This window comes from Sprattus sprattus (assembly GCF_963457725.1).
Source record: "Sprattus sprattus genome assembly, chromosome: 16".
In the NCBI taxonomy this organism is placed as follows: domain Eukaryota; kingdom Metazoa; phylum Chordata; class Actinopteri; order Clupeiformes; family Clupeidae; genus Sprattus; species Sprattus sprattus.
This window is the reverse complement of record NC_137914.1, coordinates 18,289,461-18,306,960: the sequence shown is the minus strand read 5'-3', so window position 1 is coordinate 18,306,960 and position 17,500 is coordinate 18,289,461. Positions and strand designations below refer to the sequence as shown.

At 47.7% G+C, this 17,500-nt stretch overlaps 1 protein-coding gene across 1 annotated transcript in view; it reads left to right on the top strand.

The window, feature by feature from the left end:
• Positions 1 to 17,500, top strand: part of samd11 (sterile alpha motif domain containing 11) — a 62,173-nt gene that overhangs the window by 16,162 nt on the left and 28,511 nt on the right. The window contains 1 exon segment of the mRNA XM_080854177.1: positions 10,025 to 10,137. Within this exon segment, the coding sequence (XP_080710303.1) occupies positions 10,025 to 10,137 (113 nt within the window).

The following is a 17,500-nucleotide window of genomic DNA, read 5'->3' as shown; positions in this document are numbered from 1 at the left end:
TACGTTGCTAGTGAGGCATAGCGGGAAGGTTTGTCAAGCCACCTCATCTCAAACCAGGCTAGGTACTTAACAATGATGAGTATACGTTAATAAAAGAATGCTAAGCTGTCATTAGGAACAGAACATAATCTGTAGTTGGTTATTGGAGGTGGATTCCATCCTCTGCGTGTGAGGGGCTGATGTGGGCCATGTGTCTGTGTAGCGATGCTTCTGTCCCTTCCTCTGCAGAGGCCTCATTTGAATGGTTTGCTCTTCAGAATGGTCCAGCTGTGGTGGTACTGTGAGAGTGCTGGGTGGGTATTAGACATTGCCACAGGAAGCCCCAGGTTGCTCATAGCTCTGTGGAGGAAAAGGAAATGGCCTCTCAGTAATTATTTATGTGGCTTGGTTGAAAGTATTGGTGAGCACCAATATGGCTGTGGAATGTTGTGAACAGCGGCAGTGAACCCGACTGATGGATATGATTTAATTTCGGGCCGGTCAGAATGCAGTGTGACTAATTTTATTACCAATCTACCAGTTCAGTAATTTATCGTCAAAAAATGGTACTGTTTTTTTTTACCGTTTATTCTCTAGGTTATGATTTTATGAAGCATAAAAGCCGATAAATTAAAACAAATATGAATTTAGAACATTTATAATGTCCAAAACCAATTATCAATAGCACATCTACGTCCACATCATGGACATGTACAGACTCAGGACTGCGTGTGTGTGTGTGTGTGTTTGTGTGTGTGTGTGTGTGTACTCCCTGAGGGATAAATGAGTGCTGTTAGTGGTAGGTGCAGCGGAAAGGCCCTAAGAGGCTTTGGGTCGTGGCCGTTGGTGTTAAGCTGTTGCATTAAATTTGGGTCATTACATAGAGCTGCGGGGATGTCACTGAATGGGCGGCCTGTAATTGCAGATATATACACATACACGCATGCAAGCTTGCACGCACACATACACACATACACACATACACACATAGACACATACACACAGACACACATACACACAAACACACACACACACACACACACACACTCATACACACATGTGCCGCCAAATCCGGGGAGGTCGTCTTGAGGTCATCCCATTATGACAGAAACCCAGCCAGCCGAAAATGAAGATTGAGCTATTTCCCTCTGATGTCATACTCTCTGCATTTTAATAGGGGTAGGGGTCTCTCTCATGGAATCAGATGAATTTGAAAAAGGCCCAGACATTTTCAGAATTCCCCAACATCAGTTTTTCTGCCAAGATGGAAGGGCGATAAGAGAGAGATCTGGAGTTGTGTAAATACCAGACATATTCATTGCTATCGAAGCTTTAAAAATGCTAGTTACATTTCTGAATTTAATTTAAACTCCCTGTTTGTGTAATTAATTCCTGTGCATTAATTTACTTTATTATCTGGAAATAATCCTGCCTCTCCCTGTGATGCATCTGTGGTCAAACCACAACAATGTTACATTACCACAGCACACCAGTGCACCAGCCAGACTATCAGCTCCTCAGTTTCCGACCCGCGCGACACTGTGGACAATGCCTGAGCCATGGCGCATTAAAAAGGTCTGGCTAACCTTGTTAGCGAGGTCCTCCCTGCCCTCCCCTTCCACCGACACTTCTGCCGCCCGCGTGTAAAGATGATAATGAATTTAAAGAACACTTATGACTAATATGGAGGGCTTTTACCCTTTTAAAGGCGGCGGACACAGAGGAGCCGCCTGCCCGTCTCCGTTCCACCGAGGTGGGGGGGGTGGGGATGGGCCGCACTCCTTTCCCCCCCACCCTTTACTTTGCTCAAATGCGGGTCTGACCGAAAGAGATAATGGGATGTTCAATCTATGAAATTCAATTTCCATCGAACGCAGCCCCGGTAAGTGAGTTGTAGAGGGGTCTTAACAAATTGGATTTGGTCAACGGATGGTGAAGGATGGCGGAGAGGTTTTTGTATGTGAGTGTATTTGCGCCTCACAGTTTCATATTGGGGCCGATTGGAGCGGTGGCAGTGATTATCACCATCGTTACGTTGTCCCTTTGCATTATTTAGGGCTGGTTGTGTTTGCGCTACAGGGAAGCCCTGTCACAGCAGTGTTGTTATTGTAAGATAACTTTCCACCCAGTTAAAAAGCAGACCACTCGCGAATACAGTGGCTATGTCGGCTTTGTCTTGGGTTAGTCCATACGCTTCGAAATAGCGTTTGTGAGTATGGAACGTCACTGGATAGACATTTGCAGACTTGCGCAACGGTAAACCATAATAGGATATCCAGCCCCTGCTGTGAGATAGATCTTTGGACCCTGTCATCTTTAAGAACACCCCCTATATCTTTTAACTAGATTAACTTTAAGGGCCATCGGCTTTGCAGGCGATTATTGCTCCCTGGCCCACTGGAGCAGTGCACGCATTGGATGGTACAAATGGTCGTCGCGAATAAGCACACTCGTCATGGAAACCGCACGGTTTGGTCAGCGCATAGCTGAGCGATTTTTTTCCCCCTCATGATTAACGCATCTTTTATCGCAAGGATTGCACATCTGGAACAGGAGTGCAGACGCGTCAACAAAGCGGACATCCATAACTCAGAACAGGGATAGAGGAGAGCCCCGTTTCATCACAGACCAGCAGAGATAACCAGGGATGAAAATGCTCCACAAATATGTGCCCCAGTGAAGGTATTTCTGTTCAGATATCAGTATTTACCTTAAATGTTCAGCATCTAAGCGAGATACATGCTAGCGGAAGAACAGCACAGGTGATTTAATTTCTGAAAATCAACTTAATCGCACAAGCTTGACTCCACCTACAAGTAGCTATACGTTTACCTGAAGGAATTTAGGTGAGGCGTCTCTATCAGGGGCATCCCAGACCACAGCTCTCGGTTACTGAAGAGACTTTGGCTTGGGTGGAAAAGTCCTGACCATTTTGGATTAGGTGAGCAGGTATACCTGCTGATAGAGGGCATCCCTGGGACTTAGTGCACAGTGGCTGAAAAGAATAGAAAATCCCTTTGAATAAATGTGAAATAAAGCTCAAGCACCAAACTGGTTGCAGTTTTAGGCTCACATGTCATGACAAGGTGCCGCCTTTGGCCTCCAGAACTACCTGGAGAACTTTCTCAGCCCAAAACTGTGAGAACCATTTTTTTATGAATTATTTTAAAATGCAGTTATTTTACCTGCAGATTATTTGAGTGTAAGTAGATTACTTGTCTGGCATGGGAGGAGTGAGGTTGGCCTCACTCACCCCTAGGCGTCTAGGGACAGCAGGCAGGGAGGAAAGTCAATGCAGACAAGCGACAAACTTGTTTGGGCAGACCCAGCCCTCCAGGGCATTCTCAAACTTAGCACACTCGAGTAAGGTTCGTCCTGCTGGTGAGAGGCATCTCAGTTCCCTAGTGCAGCAGTGTGGGTGTGCTGACTGGAGCTAAAGGCGATAGGTGGCTGGGCCAAGACTAAAGACCAACCCAACTCACAGACCCAACTCTTGACATTTCTCCTCAACACCTATTGCCGGGTAAGACTTTGAAAGCATAGGTGCTCTATGGGCTGAAGCAAAAGCATACTTAAGGATTGTGTTTGTGTCTTTGTGTTAGTCTTATGACTAAGAGATATGGAGGCTTGTTAGATTAAGAGGACTTTTAAAGTCCTGCTAACCCTGAACCTAATCCTAAAACTTTAAGAAAGACTTTTTGTTAGTGCACTTGTGTACTTATGGACAGATGCATCAGCAAACAGCTTGTAGGAACAACAATTTTGAATCAACCAATTAAAAACAGCTACCATCCTATCAAACACATGTTCTGTGGGTGTTCTCCATCATAGAGTTACTTGCAGTATGGAATGGCCACCAACGTAATTTTCATTATCCTCAGTCTACCTCTGTGGCTAGCTCTCTGATGAATGGCTAGATATTAAAACAAATCAGCAGAGATGCTGATATAGGCCTGGTTTGAATGTGCATTTTGGTCTCTAGAGAGTCTCTCTGGAACGTTAACTATTCCTTTTCATACATATTGCTAGAAAGATGCAAAATATTTCCTGAAGTGAGTCTGTCTTTTTTTTCCCATGGAGCGATGAATTTTTCAGAGCATCCACAGTACTGCCTTAAGGTTCCCAGATCCTTGCGATCTGCAGTATTCATTAGAGCCGTCTCTGGAAATAAAAGATTGGGAAAAAAACAAAAACCCCAGAAATGATGCATCCTCACCCTCACATTCATGTGCTTGGTTTGTAGAGACACCGATGTATCTTACGGCGCTTACGAACCACGGGGCTCACTGCGGCCACTCGTCTGGCCCCAACCTATGGGAAGCGCAATACTCTGCCCAGATAATGAAGGCTCCGGCCCCAGTGGCTCTGGGTTGGGGAAGAGGAAGCAGGGTCCCTGCTCAGTGAGTAGCCTACGGGTATGGGTGAAGAACAGTAGCTCTCAATATGTATCCGCCTCCTGGCTTTGATCTTTTCTAACACAGTGTCGGATCGCGTTTCCCTCGGAAACATTTTCAGCTTGTGCTTCCAACGCATGCGTTGAAGTATTCCACATTTTCACAGATTCTATAACAGATTCTAAAGTTTAGTGCGTGTGTGTGTATACTGTATTAATAGATGCCGGTGAAATGAGATCGTTTTCCCCATTACATTTGTCGTAGATGAAGAGTATGGATTGGGTTCCAGTTGGGTGGCCGTGTTCTCCCTGCATGGTGAGGGAGACCAGTCGGTCCTCCTCTTCCATCAGCCCCATATAATATTTAATATGATTAGTGCCACTTCCACTGCTGATGTCTCAATGCTGACTCCCAGGGAGTATCCAAACACGCAAGCCCAACAACCACCAGAACCCAGCAAAAAAATCTTGGAGAAGATCAGGATGACGAAATTCTGTGTGTGTGTGTGTGTGTGTTTTTTCGCCCTTGTGTTTTTTCCCCCGGCTCTTGGAGGCATATCGACCTCACATCAGCTTTTATAAGGCAGGAACAACAGGAAAGCCCAGGAGAACAGACTTTGCTCTTATTTATTTATGTATCTATTTCTGTATTTATTTATTACTCCCTTTGCTTGCCGAGGCCTCAGTTGCAAGCTGCCTCTCCGTGCGAATGTGAGCTGCATAACAACACATGCTTTTGTTTAGGAACCAGAAGGAAAGAAAAGTAGGCGAAAAAAATATATTTATTTATTTTTTCATTTTTTTTTCTTTTTGTGGGATCCAAACTTATGGTTTTGCCCAATGGGTATTTTCAGAAAAGTATCAGAATTCCTAAATAAAAAGCCAAAAGCATCTCTGGATCCTTTTAAAAATTGGGAAGTGAATTCGAATCACAGACATTAAATGAGTGTACCTTCGCCCCCTAAGACTACAATCGTTCTCAATACTTAGCGCTTCGCTCACTACTCAGTACTATTACCCGGCCCTTGCTCGGTGTCTGAAGATAGAGAGCTAGCCAGTGTCCCTTCACCCACAGACCTCTCAGCATATCTTGGAAGGCTGCCGCCCCCCCCCCCCCCCCCTTCTCTGCCTGGTGGGCACGAGGTCATCAGTGGCGCCTCAGTGGCCGTGCCCGCCTCTCGCTGTCAGTGTGCCTGACTGCCAGCTCTCCCTGTGACCTCCATGTCCGGTGCCAACGTGTCTCTCCAGTAGCCCATGTCGCAAGAGGGGGGTGTCGTCACCGCAGGCGAAATCAGACTCTGGGCCTCAGCCTCTGCGTGCGGTGGGCGGTATCAGTGACACCGGCACCCAGCACCCTGTGACTCCTCTGCACACACGCACACACGCTCACACAACGACACCTGCCTCAGCTCCACACAGAACCCTCTGCCATGTTTGGAGGGGTATGTGTGTGTATGGGGAGGGGGGGGGGGGGGGGGTGTTTTTTCTCTCGCATCCTCCTCCTCACTAGCAGAGTTTCAGTCTTGACCCATCACAAGGTGGGAGAGCTCAGGAGAGCCGTGTGCAGGTGTGGAGGCTGCTGGTGGGTCTTGCACGCATCTCGCACGCCTAGGCAATGCACTGAAAGTGTATCCCCCACCTCACACCCCCTCTGTATCGCGAGAGACCAGACCAGGAGCAGCTGCGAGTGCTTTTCACAGTATACAGTGTTTGTGGTGAATGTAGCGGCTGCCGACAGCTGTTAATGCGAAGGGCCATATCGTTTTTGGCATCAGAAACACAACTTTAGTTTGTCTTTTTTTTCCTCCTTCTCCCCTCTGTGGTCTTTCTGGGGGTATTTTAAACTCTACGGGTTTCACAGCGAAAAAATCTGTGGCCTTGGGATGGTTGTGATTTCATCTAATTTACACTCCGAACCATATTTTTTTATATCCACTCCACACCAAACAGCCCGTTAAAAAATAAATGATACGTGCTGTTGGTACTCCGACATGCCATAAGAGGGTTATGGAGGATATAGTGGATAAATGTTTGAGAAGGGCAGAATGCCCTCTCTCCTTCTGGGTGTTCACAGACAGGCTGGCAGCAGCACTGGTGCGGTCACGCCTGGCGCTGCCCACTCCTCGCACCCTCGGTGGGTGATGGGCACAATCGCCAAGGTCTCCTCTCAACCGATGTGAATTATCAGATTTGAAAATAGTGTATTTTATTGATATCATTACATAACAGATCTTCACATACTATTTAAACTGAGTTGGTCATAATCTTTCCTAATCCTAAAGTCTCCCCATAGACACGAAGGTCCTCTTAGGGTAGTCTTGACAATACTTTTGCTGATAGTGGTGAGGAACTGGAAAGTCTGCATAACCCTTCAGTTCTTCCCAGACCAGCTCCCTCATACAACCCAAATAGGGGGGTTGGGGCTGGGATGCTGGTGTGGGTCATATCTGGGTCACTGGCCACAGCGCTGTGGTCGATGGGGATGAGAGCAGGGTTATTGACCAGTTTAGGAGGGGATGAGATTATGGCGATTGTCTCCTGTGTGCTGTGATAAGAGGCTGCGCTGACTCAGGCGGCTGGGTCTTACGGCGGATGCCCTGACGCAGATTATGACCTTGGCCGCGCCTCGGGGAGCCCTCATTAGCGGCAGCCACTGGGACAGCTGGGGGAAAAGTGTGCTAATTACCCTGCTAACAACGTCCTTGCTCAACGGGGCTTACCTTGGATACTCGGACTGGGGATGATAATAAGCGGTGAGGAGTCCAGAATGGCATTATTATGGCAGATTGGCGCAGTACTCTGGGCTTGGAAGAGGGGTGACTGAGGGCAAAATGGCCACCGTCGCCACGTGTCTTCTTTTTAAATGCTCCAAGCACACGCTTATGCTGAGGATGGTTGAGGGAAATGATCTTGGAGGGTGCAGGGGGTGTTGGGTATGGTCAGCCATCACGGGAGACCTTCCAAATGTTCAAGAGCAAGGCCAAGAGTTTTTTTTCTTTATCGAATTGTTTTCGCCTGTCATCTGATGAGTGACGGCACCAGTCTCCTCCTCAAATGTGTAATCAAGTTAATTTGATGTAAAGTTTGGCTCAAGGAAGCTCAAGCCGATCCATTCATGGCAGACATAACTTATGCGATGCATTTGTATTAGTCTCATTATGTTTCGCTGTTCTGTCAGCATATTGGATCATATTGAGAGGTTGGATTTGTTTTTCTGTAATTAAATAATGTCTCTGTCTCTGTCATTATTTTAATGACTTGGATGCCTTGGAGCCTGTGAGCATTGAAAGAAAAAATGGTCCATCAGAGGTATTTAGTACCAAAACAAATCATTCTTTTAGCGTCAGACAAAATTATGCTTGTGCAGACGAGGCAGTGAAATTTGGTGAATGGTTGAGGTCGATATGAAAGTTTTTTGTAGTAACAACTCAATTTGATCAGTCTATGTCTAATCTAGAGTTGAAGCTGCTCTGGGATTACTGTAGGATTATTTAATGTGGCCCTCACCATTGTAAACATAATGACATTCTGTGAAAACATTATTATAATGAAATATCCCTGCCTGTGTGCAGTATGCTGTGTCGGTGTCTCAGGCTGTCGAGTCATACTGCTCAGTGAGACAGGCTAGGATTGCTAACCAGCTCAGTGTGTGTGTGGTGGGGAAGCCAGGCACAGCTGTGTTCCAGAACTGTGGCTCCTCTCAGATTGACAAATGACTGAGAACCACTTTTGGGCTGAGAAAATGAGTCCCCTCTGCGTGTGCCCTGTATGGTTGTGAAGGGAGAAAAAAATACAGTCTCCCACCCTGACAGGCTGCCATTAGAGAGAGGCAGCCTGTAATCTGCGTGAGGCAAACACTAGAATTTCGCCCACCGCAAATCGGCGGAGAGACGCTCGGCCGGCGCTCCAGAACAACCGCTATCGGGAAATGGGCCGCCCTGTCACCGGTGTTCCCGGCGACAGTTCCGCTAAACGGCTGCCCGGACGTCCCTTGCGGGCCACTAGCCACTTGTCCCCTGCGGGCACGGTGACCACACGGCGCTACACACATGAGATATTCCCAACGTGCCGATGGCTTATTTTACATCATTATTCTCTTTAAGGAGATCAGAGCTCTAATCAGATTTCGATGAAATGCCCTCATGACACACTTCCCCAGTTCGCTCTCCAAACACGCGCATGGAACTAATGAGCCGGTTGATGAAGGGGATGGGCAGAGGCACGTGTGTGTGTGTGTGTGTGTGTGTGTGTGTGTGTGTGTCTGCGAGGTAAGGCAGGGAAGAGGCGAAGGGGAGGGCACAGAACAGGCACATCCCGTTCTAATCTGGCTCTGAGGAAAGGGCCACATGCGGCACGCTGAAGGGCAGCGGGTGAGCGGGTTGTTGCAGGAGTGGCCGATCTCTGTGATCCAGGATCAGGCTGGTTGGGCAGGTTTCCAGGGCAGCTACGGGGCCCAGCAAGAGCGCTCAGACTCTCAGCTCAGCTGCGCTCTCTCTATTGCTAATGCTCGCTACGTTAGAAGTTCACCGAATTTGTCACAAAATGTTTGGCTACAACAACGGGGTAAAGTGTAAAAATACTGAATCAAAGTACCTCCGAGTAAAACTTCACATCCTGTTTTATGCAATGTTAACGGCTCAGACAGACGGAGCCATCCTGGGCAACGGTGCACATGCATGCCGATGGCGTTTAGCGCGACTACCGCAAATGTACTCGAGAACAATCAGTCGTCATTAAAGATAGGCTGGTGTATCTGAGGATCATACTTATCCCGGCTTGTCTCCTGCGTTTCTCTACTCCCACTTGATTTTAGGAGTGGTGGTTAAAAACGATAATCACTTTGTTTTAAGCTCATAAACTTCTTATGAGTCCTGAATGTGTTGATTAGTGCATCTTAAGATAGAAGATGAGACAGGATGAGACACAAAATTGCTTGATGCGGTAGTCTGTCACTGCCTATGACATGCTTTCAATCCAAAAGACAATAGGCACGCTAGCAGGGAATCCTTAATGAGAGTTAAATACACTCTCTACTGTACTAGTGTCGGAATGATGTGCAACGACTATGATTCTAGCAAGCAGTCCACAGGTAAATGCGAGTGCTTGTATTTACATGAATCGGTCATCTTTATGTGTATTTGGTCTGTGTGTATGTGTGTTTTTGCATTTGTATGTATTTGTCTGTGGGTGAGATAGCAACTTAATAGTTGGAGGAGAGGATATGTTTTTTTTACATTTTCATTTCTTAAATGCTTAGGGTCTGTTAACAATAGCATACGAGTGTAGCTAATAAGTAATAATGAAACTGCATAAGTTTGAGTATTTTGTAAAATAAGATATGAGCTTAAGGTTTGTTTTACCATTTCTCTGACTTTCATAAGTCAGTGAAGTGATCTCTCTACACACTGTAGACTTCATGTAGGTTGAGCTTACATAGTGATTGTGATAATTTCTTACTGTATCTGTGTTAAACGTGATGTTTTTGTGAAAAGAATTTTATAAATAAAGTTCTTCTTTCTTTCTCTCTCTGTCCCTCTCTGTCCCTACATTTTTCTCTCCTCTTGTCTCCTTTCCTCTCCTCTCCTCTCCTCTCCTCTCCTCTCCTCTCCTCTCCTCGCCCTCCTTCACCTGCTCCTCCTGCGGCTGTTCCAGTCGTGACAGTGACCTCTCAACGATCATCTCCAACCTGCACAACACCCGACAGCACGGCATGCCCGAGGGCCAGCCCTGCGCCGACATCAACAACCTTGGCCCCGGACAGGCAGGTAAGACATGCCTGGAGTCTCCAACCGAACCAGGGAGGATGGGTGTAGGGTGGTGGGGGTGGTGTGGGAGGGCAGGTTGCCAGCTGCTGCTGCTGCTGTTTTTTCTTCTCTTTCTTGTCCTTCGTTTTTCTTTCCTTCTTCAGCTGAGCTCTCGTTTATTGTTTCGGCTAATTCCTAGCCTTCTGCCGCTCTCTTGTTTTCCCCCCCCGTCCTGCACAGGGGAACTATACCCTTTTCGGGCGCTCGTTAAATAATTAAACTCCATTAGTTTTTTCGAATCTCTCATTTTGGTGTAATTTACTTGATTGAGGAACTTAAGCTCATTACTCATCCCTTTGTGTCCAGTGCTTAATGTCCTTTTTTTTGTCGCAAGGGGATTTCTTTATCAGGCGCCAGGTCTCCCCCTAAACCCCCACGTTAAATCACCGCTCTGGTCAAATAGCCTTATTTCCCATTAATCCAGTTTCAGTCAAACAAAGGGCCTACAGTAGGCATTAATCTAATGGCTACACACTTCAGGTTCAGGTTTTATGTACGGCAGAGTTCATAGATTCATCCTGATCAAAGGCTGTGCTTCTTTTTCTTGGTTTCTCTGTCAGTGTGGTGGCTCCTCATGACCATCTATATCTCTTTAGAAATGCTTTGCAATTAGTGTTTTTTTGAATGTGAGCTTGGCTCTTGTTATGGTTTTTCGCATGTCACAATGACGTAAGCAACTATAGTTTCGGGGCCAGTGCTTTCGCAGGTGTTTTGCCTCAAGGGCTGTATTTGCCATGCCTCCGCAAATGCTTTGACCGTCTACGTCTGTCTCGGCTTCTGTTGTCATTCTGGAAAGATTCATTCGATTTTTATGTAGATCTGTATATATGTATATGTGTTCTATGTATATGTCCTTCACTCATGATCTGAACGCGGTGTGAAGAGAATATTCTTTAGAGGACATGGTGTTGCTGCCCTGAGTTATGTGGTCTGCAATTGCGCAGAAATATGGTGCAGAAAGTACCCTGTCAAAAGCAGTCCCTGAGCAGAATGGATGTGTTTTGATTTACAGTGTGAAGTAATGTCTGTTTACTGTGGCGTTTCTGAGAGTAAGTTTGTTGCTGTCTGGAGAAAACAAGTTACACATTCTCTAACAACTAGTGGCAACAGACCAAAAAAACTTTAAAAAAGTTGAATCCTTGTTTGTTTTACTGTAACTTCTAATTTATATATATATATATATATATATATATATATATATATACACAGTATAAAGGTATTTCAGTTGAGCAAAGTAAAAAGAGACTTATAAAGGCATGCTTAAATATTTATTGGCTTCACCATATGGGCAGGTCCAGCCTAAATCCTGATCACATAAAGTGGCATCAGTGCAGCTTTGGCACTTACCAACACCCTGCTCTGCCATCTCCTGCCGTTTCTCATCACCCTGTTACTTTAACAGTCCATAAGATGATTCACATTAAGGCGCAAATCACTTTGATATGTGTGGATGTTTGGACCGGGGACAGGAGATCTCCGGGATTCAGTGGGGTTGAGAGGAGGAAAAAAAAGACTAGTTTAATCTCCAATAATCTTAATTGAGAAATCTCAATTAATTCTAATCTTAATTGAGCAAGACACAAAGGGATGAGGGGGCTTCTGCCTCCCTCTGTGGGTCCCTGTAAAAATCTGTCCATTTGAGCATTAACCCCGAGATTTGGGAGTCTGTTTAAGCGGCTCGCCCTGTGTCTGTAAACAAGTCCAATCCGATCACCTAGTGTGTCTAATTCTGTCTGCCAGTGAAATTAGAGAGCCTGTGTCCCAGGGGAAGGTCAGGGGTTACTGGGGGACGTGACAGACAGTAGGACTCTTTGGCACGCCACACACAACAAGGTGCAGCGTCCCAGGGACTTCTCAGGGTCGGCATGGCCCGGTAGTGCCACTTCGCTGTCGCCGCTGTCAACGTACCTATCTGTTTTGATTTGTGGACGTGCCTATAAGTGAACATGCGCAAATGTTTTATTTGACTAATGGTATCCAAAATCACATCTCTGAGGTAAATCCTCAAATTGCCATATGCCCGTGCAAACACAGTTTTTGAGATTGACAGGGAGATTGGTTTTGTTGAGTTTACCACTTATCACAGGAATCAAGTGTTAGGTTATTACAAAGTATAGTTTCTTTAAACCCTTAAAAACCTTGGCCGTGCGCAAGCAGTTGACAAGAGCGAGCAAGCAGGGAACGAAATAGAGCAAGGAGGAAAAAAGGCAGAGCTAGGAAGAGGGAGAGAGAGAGAGAAAAAGAGAAAGAGAGTGAAGCAGTGGAAAAAAAAGAGCATTACGAAAGGCGAGTTGGAATGAGGGAGCATTGCAGCGGCGGCAGCGGCGGCAGCGTTGGCGGTATCTGGGGAGGCAGGCAGGCAGGCAGGCAGGGCAGACAGCGGAGAGACAGAGAGAGAGAGAGAGAGAGAGAGAGAGGGAGGCGGGGAGAGGTGAGGCGGTCGCGACAGACAGCCAGGCAGGGGAGAGAGGAGGAGGAGGAGGAGGAGGAGGAGGAGGAAGCGAGGCCGCTCGGCTGGAGAGCGCCGTTAATTAAATCTGAGGGACAGACAGGAGGGCTGACCCAGGCGTCAACAGCCCGGGACGGAGGCCGCCCCTGCTCCCGACGGCCGGCCACACTGGCCCCGGGCGGCCGGGTGGGGGGTGGCGGGAAGTGAGGAGAGAGAGCGAGAGAGCGAAAGAGAGAGAGAGAGAGAGAGAGAGAGAGAGGGAGAGGCAGGGGGGGCTAGGGCGCCGGGTAGATCGTCTGGCTCACTGTGCAGACTCCAAAATGTGGCTTTGCGGTCAGACCAGAGACTCTTAATAGGCGTATAAGGTGTTTCTGCTTTTTTTCCCTCCCCACCCTTTTCCTTTTGGACTCCCCCGGTTTTCTTATGGCACATGGGGAAAATTGTAATTACGTGTTTGTGTGTGTGTGTGGGGTGTTTATGTGCTTGTGTGTGTGTGAGCGTGTGAGCGTGTGTGTGTGTGTGTGTGTGTGTGTGTGTGTGTGTGTGTGTGTGTGTGTGTGTGTGTGTGTGTGTGTGTGTGTGTGTGTGTGTGTGTGTGTGAGCGAGTGACTCTGTGCTCTAATTTTCGTCCACCTCACTAACAAGGTTTTCTGTTTGATGCCGGTGGTCCCTCTGTACTGAGATTCTAACTCAGCTTCAAACTGTTGACACTGATGCTTTGTGTGTGTGTGTGTGTGTGTGTGTGTGTGTGTGTGTGTGTGCGTGTGTTTGTGTGTGTGTGTGTGTGTGTGTGTGTGCGTGCGTGCGTGCGTGTGTGCGTGTGTGTGTGTGTGTGTGCGTGCGTGCGTCTGTGTGTGTGTGTGTGCGCACGTGTGTGTGTGTGTTTAAAAGACAGAGAGAGATAGATAGAGATACTAGGGCTTTAGTCAGCTGAATGCAACAATTCATTATGTATGGAGTTTTTTAGACTTCCTTCTTAGTCATCCCCTTACGCTCCTCATTCACTGTACTTCCTCCTCTTTCCCATTCCCTCCCTGTCTTTTTCCTTTTCCTTAAAGAAAAAAATCTGCCCTTTATCTTTTTTTTTGCTCGCTTTCTTAGTTCTCTCTATCTCTCTCTCTCTCTCTCTCTATTTCCCTCCCCCTCTCTCTTTTCCCCTCCCTCCCTCTTGTCTCCTGAGGCTCGCTGTAGGAGAGCGGCAGCATTGATGGGGGGGAGGTGGGGGGGGGTGGGCGACGCTGCATCCTCTGGGCAAGCGGAAGCACCTCTACCCCCCCCCTCCCCCACACACACACACCCCCACCTCCTCCTCTCCCCTCCTCCACCCCCCCGTAGCCAATCAATGGGAGCCTTTCAGCCCGGCAGAGGCCCGCAAACACGGGATCAATAAGTTATTAGCACCATTCTGTCAGCTGTAATGTGCAGATTGATCGGGGGCCGCGGCTCCCGCCCGCCCGCCGCCTGCCACTTCCCCCGGCCTGATAAAGATGACAGATTAAGGGAATAAGAAAAGGGAATTAAAGAGTCTGGCTGTCTGAGCTGTCACTGGTCAGGCCAGGAAAAGAGGGAGGAGGAAGAGGAGGAGAAGGAGGAGGAAAGGGAAAAAAGAGCAGGAAAGAGGTAGAAATGGAAAAGGAAGAGGAGAAGGAATCATCACCAGCTATCTCTTTCTGTCTTTCTTCGTCTCTCTCCTGCCGTCTCTCTGTCTCATCACACCTTCTATTTGCTCTCCCTGTCCTCCCCCTCCCTTGGTTTTGCTCATATATTTACTCTCTGTCTCTCTCTCTCTCTCTCTCTCTCTCTCGCTCCGGCTCTTCCCAACCCCTGCATTAAGTGATTGCCCCCTCCCCTCTGCTCCTGCCCCGGCTGCTCCTTTACCTGTCAGATGAGAGGTGAAGTTAAACATGTTTAAACCCGGGCCAGAGGCCAGCAACCCGGCCCAGCCGTCCGTCCGAGGGGCTCCTCCACTCTCTTTGTTTGTCTCTCTGGCCTCCTGTAAGTGGAAAAGACGGACGACTTTGAGCGGGCAGGAGTAGAGCGCAGCAGAAGAGCCGCCTAATCTATTTACTTAGTGGTATTAGTGGCGGCGGGGAGCAGGGGAGGCGCCGACGGAGGTGGGTGGAGGCTGTGGGGGGTGGGGGGCGGGGGGTTGGCGTGGTGATGAGGTGGCCGGCAGGCTCTGTTTGGTGTTAAACGGGCGCATCAGCGCTTTAAGAGGCAACATTTAATTGGCATTAAAAGCTTTCCGCCTTTAAATCTCTGATCCGCAGGCCCCCTCTGCACAAACTCCAGGCTCGTTCTGCTGCAGACAGCCTGAGAGGAGCTCAGAGTTGTTGTTTTTTTTAAGTTGTTTATTTATTTCAATGCTTACTTACTCAGAGTTCAGAGAGGGGAGGTGTGCAATTGTAAGGCACTGTTTTTGTCTGGAATGTCTTTCACCTCATGTGACATTTTGGAATATATGAAAATGAGGAATGTAGGACAGAGGAAACAATATCCCTTTTCCTCAGAAAACACTGGACTCGGTTCAAAATATGTTCATAAATGCTTAAATCAAGCTGCTCTACATGGATACTAGCCATAACAGCTTTGATTATCCAAATCTGCTAGCGGGAATAAGTAGCTATTTTAAACCTGTGCACTAGCTGCTGCTCTGAGCTACAAAGCTAGTGTCAGCAAGATAGAGGCTAATCAGATTATAATCAGGCCAGGAAACAGGAAACTAATTCCCATTGTGGTAGAGCTCTACCTTAATAATTCTAAATGCTAATTCAAACATAACCAGCACAATCTAGCTTTCTTGGCCCTAATACCTCTTTAGGAAACAAAGGCATAGTCATCTTAAAGGCACCCTAATAGCGTCCATAAACAACAACATAGTTGATCTTCAATCAGAAAATATACTTTTGTTCAGATACAGGTTGTCAGTTATTCGAAAGAGATTTATGTATGCCATTCAGTAATTTCTGACTTCTGAATTATGTTACTAATCAGAGTGTTTGACTTCACTGCTGGTAGTGAATAGAGAGGGGGGGGGGGGGGGGGGGGCTGCCTGTTGTACCATTAACTGCCCACTATAACTTCCTGTCAAAGCTGTTTGAAAGGCGAAAATTTAGTAGGATCCCATAAGAAAGAAGTTTATGATGCCAGTGTCCTGTCCCTCTGTCTACATACATCATGTTGATTAATGCTCAGTTTAGGCCTGTCAGCCATGTCCACTGCTTGCGTTTGTGCGAGTCAATAGATTTGGCTAGCTCTAGGTGTTCAAGGCAGCCCGCCTGTGAGGTGGAAGAGGTCTTATGGAATAAGACATTCAGCCCAGGCCTTTTGAATTATGTGCATAGAATAATAGGCTTCCCTTCAGCGCCAGCCCTGGACTTTCCCTTTTGTCTGATGCATTACTTCCCCTCCCTCCAAAGCCAAGCTAACAGAGCACACTGCCTGATATCTGAAGCCTTCATCTTCACTCTTCTTCTCTTATCCCCTCTAATTTCCTCCCGCTCCATATTTAGCCGTGCGGTTACATTCACTCTGAAATATATAAATATGAATGATGTTAGAAATAAAAGAAGGTTAACAGCGTTTGCAGAGTATAAGTTTAAAAAGTGTTTAGGTGAAACGGGCATATTTGCATGTGGACGTATGTATTGTTTGTGTGTGTGTTGTGTGTGTGTGTTGTGTGTGTGTGTGTGTTGGAGAAGCTGATAGCACACCCGTGAGCAAACAAAAGCTTGCAGCTTGGCGTGGGCGTAGCCGTGGTTGATAGCATGGGCCTCAAGAAGATGGCGATAAGGATGTGGCCTCAGAGTGCAAAGACTAACAGTGTGTGTGTGTGGGGGGGGGGGGGGGGGGGAGGGGGGGCTGGGCTGGAGATAGATCCCACCGCCTTGTGCTCCAGGCCCCTCTGGGTAAGGCACAGGCCTGAGCCAGAGGGTCAGGAGGAGGGAGGGGGAGACAGCTACCTGACCCTTCCCCCAAACCACCCACGCAACTGCACAGCTGGCACCCAGTGTCCACCGATGTATGAGGGAGTGCGGCCACTGGTGCCGCCAGTGCCAAAGACAGATGATCGAACACTGAACAGAGTTCAAATATTAATTCGAAAGAGTTTAGTTGAGGTCAAAGTGATGGGGATGTTAGGGGTTAAAAAAAAAAGAGCAGAAATGGAAGATGGAGAGAAAAAGTGAGTGATCAGACCCCTCTATCTCCTCCCCCCCCCCAGCCCCTCTCTCCCTCCCTTGGGGAAGAAACGTGAGGTGATCCAGGCCCATTAGGGAGGCCCAGACCGGGAGAACACTTCACCCAACCGCCCCCTCACACCCACTCCCACCCATCTGCTTCTCCCCCTGATCCCGCACCCCCTGATCCCGCACCCCCCAACCCCCTTGGAGAGCACATCAAACGGGATCGTTAGTGAACCTCACTCCAGTGCTGCGCTCCTCAAAGAGGCTCGGAGACCCTGCTCCGCCACTCCCGAAAGCCCTTTCAAGCACAGGCTTGCTCTCCGCCGTCTCCACTCCTTTCTTATCGGAGGGGAGGGATGAACAGAGCGTTTGTGGTGGAGAGGAGCACTGGGATGCAGGGGGCAAGGGGTTGGAGGGGAGGTGAGGGTGTTGGGGGTTGAAGGGGATGGCGGCGGTGTGTGCTTTGCACACAGGAGATGCAGTTGTTCAGTCTGACATTCCTGCCTTACTGTTAAGCCCAGAAGGACTGTCCTCTGTTTTTGCTGTTTTATCTTTTTGTCCCAACCAACCACCACTGAGCAGACAGAAAAGCTGTACGAGCAGGTTGCCCTCGAGCCTTGGGTTTGGGCTAGTCTGTGATGGCGGCGTTTCCACATGCGGACAGTCTCACAAAAGCAGTTTTGAAACACAT